We start from the raw sequence: 6,130 nt of genomic DNA, 5'->3' as shown, positions 1-6,130 counted from the left end.
CCAAGTTTGAATTAGAGCCCAGTCCATTAAAGAAAAGTTGACCGGTAAATAGAGTACATGTTCACAGCAATTTATCAATCAGCTCACTTGGTAGCCAAACAGCCACCCACGAAACTTAGAAATGCAAACTAAAAACATGAGAAGGGAAATATTTGACGGACATGAAGTTACTCTATCATTGGAACCGCTAATTTTCAAACTATGATAGGCTGAACTGCTGATTGTATTGTAGCCAACTGATTCCGTGAAATTGCTGTATTCTCCCAATCTGTGTTCTACGGCCACAATAATCATAGGTAATAATAAAATCGATGCATGTATTTGTGGACATGATTGAGCCTGTTGAAATTACAGACGTCACTGACGTCGTCTCCATGGTAACGTTTGGTTATACGTGGTCAAAGATGTATTCCGAGCGGGCGGGATGATTTCATTCGATGTCACGTGACGTTCATGGCCCAATGAAACAATCGATAGTGGGGACAATGAACAAAAAAAAATAGATAAAGATTATAATTACTACAGCCAATCAACCTTTTTATGAACCGGAGATGTATACCAAGCTCTCATTGCTGCCATGGTGATAGAGGTTAGCGTTATTTTCAGACACATTTGAAACGGCATAAGAACCTGGTTGTGCATGAAAATACACAGGTAATTCTGCTGGAGTGCTTCTGGTTCATGTGAGTACAACTGTCAAGGGTTATAGACTGCACAGAAATGTGTGCATTCATTTACTGGACACATGTTTCAATGGTGCAACTTAGAACGTTGACACTGTATAAGCCATTGGAACACTGAAAATTCAATATATGATGAAGTACATTAGATTTAGTTAGCATTGGAAGAGGTATAACGTGGTGCAAGGCCTCCTTGGATAATGTGTTATCTCATGAGTCATACCATGCTGGAAAAGCTAAAAATCGTCTATTTTTTCTGCAGGAGACCCAAGTGATGAGGTCCAAGCCACATCAAAGTTCTCGGGGAACTGTCATCAACTGAACATTGGAACATTTCCATCTTCAAGGACTGGAGTTCACAGCATAAGACTAAAAGTCTAACACGGACAAAGTTTCAGGACCTTCCTTAAAGACCGGGGACAAGATGGCCATGGATCCTCAGACCAACGTTACATTTCCATCTAACGTCTCCGCTTTGGTTCTGAATGACACGACAAACTGTAGTGGATGTCCTGCCATGAACGCGGCGATCAGGAACAATCATACGGCCACGAACATAACTCAAACCGGCGCCTTCCCCTACTCTCTGGGTGGCGGCATTGCCGTTGGATTCACCGTATCCTCCGTCATGTTTCTCATTATAGTTGGTAATATCCTTGTGTGTGTGGCGGTAGGGATAGAGAAGAAACTCCAAATCCATCAAAACTTCTTCCTAGTTTCCCTAGCGGCAAGTGACATTATGTTGGGTGTTATGATCATGCCGTTCTCGCTTGTTTACGAAATCATGGGTTACTGGGTGTTTGGGCAGGTGTGGTGCGACATGTGGCTAGCCTTGGACGTGTTCTTCTGCACGGCGTCCATCTTCAACCTGTGTCTCATCGCCATCGAGCGCCACCGCTGCGTCACCAACCCAACCGCCTCCATGGGTGGGAGCAAGAGGCGACAACTGTACCTCATCGTGGGAGCTTACATCGCGGCAGCCGCCGTCTCTCTCCCTCCACTGTTTGGGTGGAAGGAGGTCCAGCAGCCGAAGGGTGGCCTCCCACAGTGCCCGCTGCGCGTCAACCCCGGATACGTCTTGTTCTCCATCACCATGAGCTTTTACATCCCCTTGGCAGTTATGATCATAGCCTATGTCCGTCTGTTCCAGGCCACCCGCGCCCAATTCAGGAAGAAGCTCGGCGCCCCACGACAAGACACCAGCGCTACTTCAACCCCCACCGTCACTCCCTCCTGCTCCCGCAATAACCTGACACAAATCACCACCATCGCCCCATCGGGTCCTGTTAGTTGGTCAAGCAAGAAGCCAAACAAACTGCAGTTTCACATGAAACTGAACGAACCAATCGGCACGACAAATGCAGGCATCAGCCAAGTAAACGGCACACCCGAAAAGGCCGCCACAGCCACTAACCCGATTCCTCCCCAGCCCTCCCCGCTAAAGGCAGCAGATGTCAACAAGCACAAGGATAAGAAAGATCCTGCGGGCCTGAGAATCCGCCACAGTCGAGCACGGCACGTACAGTCCAAGGAACGCCGTTTTACTCTCATTATCGGACTGGTCATGGGAGCTTTCATCATTTGCTGGTACCCGTTCTTTCAACTCTATCCTATCAAAGTACTGTGTAAAACGTGCCATGTTCCTGACGAACTGTTCGGTTTCTGGTTCTGGGTCGGCTACTGCAACAGCGCGCTAAACCCCATCATTTATACCGTGTTTAACGTGGACTTCAGGAAAGTTGTGGTCCGGATTCTCACATGTGGAAAACGTGGGGCCAGTCGGCCCTAAGCAGAGAATCATCGTCACACGGCCTGAACTAGAACTAAAACGTTACACATGCAGATTTCTGATGAATCGTAAGCCAAAGCCAAAGTACGTGTTAACACAGAAAGCGATTGAAGGAAAGGAATACTACATTACTATTGTACAAATTATCATCGATTGTACACACACAGACACACAGACACACAAAGCACACACACATCTATCTCTCTCTCTATATATATACATATGTATATATACACACATACATGCACACATGTACACACACTCAGTCACAGACGCACACGTACCTGTAACGCTATACATTATATACATATATATATACATGTATATATACACCGTGCCATATCGTATGCAAGTGTGCAAATCAGTCCATCACAATACATTCCGATAGACTAGTATCAATTTTGTTCATAGAGGTAACATCATTACTTTATATTAGCGCATGGTGGTTTACATCTTATAGGATGATTGTTCAGTGATCAAGAGCGCTGTTTCCAACAGCATCTGGTGAATACGAATAGAATATCCACTTTGTAACAAGAATAGACTATGCGTACATGTGTAATGACTATTCTTACAACTCGTGAACTTCGGCAAGGTTCTCAAGTCGAAATTGTAACAACTGCTGTTTGGCACATAGTTGGAAATCGTATTGTTGTAAACTTCCCCTTTCCATGCATTGGGGATATTGTTTTCACAGTGTGAAGAAGTACATGAGATACATATATGTAAACTGTGTACTCAAATATCGATAATGGAAGGCATAGTCTCTACCAGGCTCCCGAGGTTGATGGAAAAATGTTGGAAAAATGCTAGTCGGTCATATCATAGAATCACAATTTACAACCCATGGAGTCTCCGACAGACTCTGACTCCGTAGGTTTCAAAATGCTGAACTTAATTCCCCAGCAATTATTTAACCTAGGCCTATTCTGCCAATGTCTACTATTTTCCCAGCAACCCATGGAGCCTGGTACAGACTATTATGGGGTTACTCTAGCCCGCCTACCACAATAACCAGGATATGTTAGTGGTTGTAAATAAAAAGAGATATTGTAACTGACGTTTTCTTCTTGCATTGTACTTAGCTGTCGTGTCGTGTCTTTTTATCGGTACAATGAGCACAGTGAATTATCAATATGCAAGGACGTTTCACAGTGCGCCCACGTACTCTAGATGCAGTCAGCATGCATAATTCCTAAACAGTGCCAGCTGAAACTACTGATAAAAGAAGCTGAATTAATGTGTCAATTGAGTGAGCGATCTAAGGACAGATTTTCTGGAAGGCTTGGTGGCCTCACCATCTAGACGTGAAGCAAATTTGAATGAAAACCTTGTGAGGAAGGACGCCCTTCTGCCAGTGTTTTTTATGGTGGAAATTGGTCGCGATTGAGATAATAACTTTAATACGCTTTGTAATAATGCCGCAAATTGTTATGTCGTGACCTGCGAATGTTCGTACAAGGACTGCAGCATCGGTGACAACCTGTAATATCATAGTCATTATTTCATAAGAGGTGGTATAATTCTTAACCACGGATACGTTTTTATGTATGAATTATCTAAGTGCTGTGTCCAAGAACACGGATTGGCATCCATGGTGATATCATTACTTGACCAAGTTGAATATGCCTGCGCACGCATAGATTTGCAATGGTAACAGTTCTGTGATTTGGAATGTGGAATTCTGATCATGAACAGAGGGTGGATAAAGGCACAAGAACGTGTTGGGGAGAGTACCTAAATAAATCAAAATGACTCACCACTTTATAAAGAACATTCACGCTTGCATTGAGTTCAGCCTGTTTGCCACAAACTTAACAGTCAGAGCAAGTAGATTTTATGAATGACAATGTCAATGTACGCCTGATTTCGAAAAGAAGGCTAAGAAATTCCGTTCCTCTCTGGCGATGGTCCACAAGAAAACACAACAATTGGGAGTATACGGGGTGTGGTAGCTTGTGTGTGTTTGTTTGTTATGCCATTTGGTAGTTGTAGATGTGACACTAGTCTCGTGATGGGTACTGGTGTAGCAACTATTCTTTACTCTATTGCACTTAGTGTCACTTTCTGTACTTCTTGATTACAGGAATAAAATTTACATATTAAATTCTAGATCTTGTTAAACCGTTTACGGTCTATATAAAAAATTAGGCATCTCCGATCTTTTATGCCCATCTTGATTTTTCGCGCCTTTGCATTACATTTAGAATCTGCAGATGATATCACCCCAAAACTTGCTGCGGCATAAAGAAAAACTTAATGCGTGGTGGGAGCATCTTCACGTTGACAATCGTTATGTTCATGTAACACAACCAGCCCGTGCGTCGGGCGTGGCGTAACTGGTAGAGCGTTTGGCTCGGAATCTAGAAGTTCTGAGTTCAATCCCCGCCGTGCCCCCCGACGTTGTGCCCTTGGGAAATGCACTTTACACGACCTTCCTCACTACACCCAGGTGTAAAAATGGGTACCTGACTTCGGTCGGGGAGGTAGAAGACTATCTTTACCTCCTGTCTGTAGTGTATGTGGTACTTTAAGTTTTACACTGTTGAGTGCAGCGCGTTGAGCAATGCAGATTCAGAATAAAACAAAAAAACACGAGTAAAGACAAATGCTTCAAGTTCGACAGCCCAGCAGCGCATGGACCCTGGGTTACTACAAGATGAAACTAGTACGGTTGTAGCAGGCCAGGATGAAGTTAAAATTAAGGGAAACAAACTTTTATATATTAGCTTGAGTGATCAACAATCTCTAGATGACAAGTTTTAATGTAGTGTGTAGCCTTGTCTTGCGCAGTTGTAGCATGAAATAGGCTTACTGTTCAATACTAACTTAGAAGCAATTGGGAAAAGTTTTTTTTTACCAAAAAAAAAAAAAGCTGCTATCGTCAGATGCCCCGCCAGAAGGCGTTGCTGTACAGAAAGCCAAAGTGTTCAAACTTCCCGCTTCGTTCATGAACTAGTATTCAGGATATTCCAGATCGTATGTTTTTCACACTCTGAGATTGACATCTGCCAGTCAAGGAGGTGACAATATGACGGTGTCACATCCGTCAGAATGTGTCCAGACGAAGCCACTGATTCTCCTGGTCGGAATGCGCTCCTAGCCATGACGTCATTTTCCCGCTGCGGACGTGCATCCTTATTTGCCTTACTGTCGGGGTCATATAGCTTATTGGGCCGACATGACAGCCCCCATATGGCCCCCAGAGGCTTGATTATAGTGCATGCTGCAGTACGCTGTCTGGCTTGACTGACAACAACTTTGGGTGGCCTTTATGTGTCGGACTCTTGACCTTACTCTCCACGCTGATGGGGAAAATTGTGACTTTCTTTAATATCATGTATGCTCCCCACTGTATTAAAGTTCTACCCGACTGGTGAGAGTGCAGACAGAAAACTGCTCATATAAGGTCACAATTCCCCACCAACCTCTGCTTGGAGAGTAACTTGGTCCGGGGTTCGCTTAAAAGGCTGGGCTGTCTACCAGGCCAGGCTACTTGGCCTGTCTACCTGGCCTGGCTATCACGTCAGGCTACTCAGATCCCCCCATTCATAGCCCCATCATGTGGCACTCAACCAAAATAGCTGATTGACAGGCATAGTAATTGCTAATCTTCAACACTGTCAGTACCCTGAGGTTTGCCTGTCCACTGGCTGGACCC

The 6,130-nt window shown here is 44.3% G+C and overlaps 1 protein-coding gene across 1 annotated transcript; it reads left to right on the top strand.

The window, feature by feature from the left end:
- The first annotated feature begins 983 nt into the window (after positions 1–983).
- Positions 984–2,658, top strand: LOC118419761 (alpha-2C adrenergic receptor-like). Its single transcript, XM_035826342.1, has one exon. It carries the CDS (start codon positions 1,105–1,107, stop codon positions 2,467–2,469), a length of 1,365 nt encoding a protein of 454 aa, XP_035682235.1. The 5' UTR covers positions 984–1,104; the 3' UTR covers positions 2,470–2,658.
- Positions 2,659–6,130: the final 3,472 nt, after the last annotated feature.

The sequence above is a fragment of the Branchiostoma floridae genome, chromosome 7 (genome assembly GCF_000003815.2).
Source record: "Branchiostoma floridae strain S238N-H82 chromosome 7, Bfl_VNyyK, whole genome shotgun sequence".
In the NCBI taxonomy this organism is placed as follows: Eukaryota; Metazoa; Chordata; class Leptocardii; order Amphioxiformes; family Branchiostomatidae; genus Branchiostoma; species Branchiostoma floridae.
Note: the sequence above shows the minus strand (reverse complement) of the source record. Positions and strands in the feature narration are given on the sequence as shown.

What these genes read in the sequence shown, in the direction of transcription:
- LOC118419761 (XM_035826342.1), top strand. Translation starts at nt 1,105, where the DNA reads ATGGCCATGGATCCTCAGACCAACGTTACATTTCCATCTAACGTCTCC.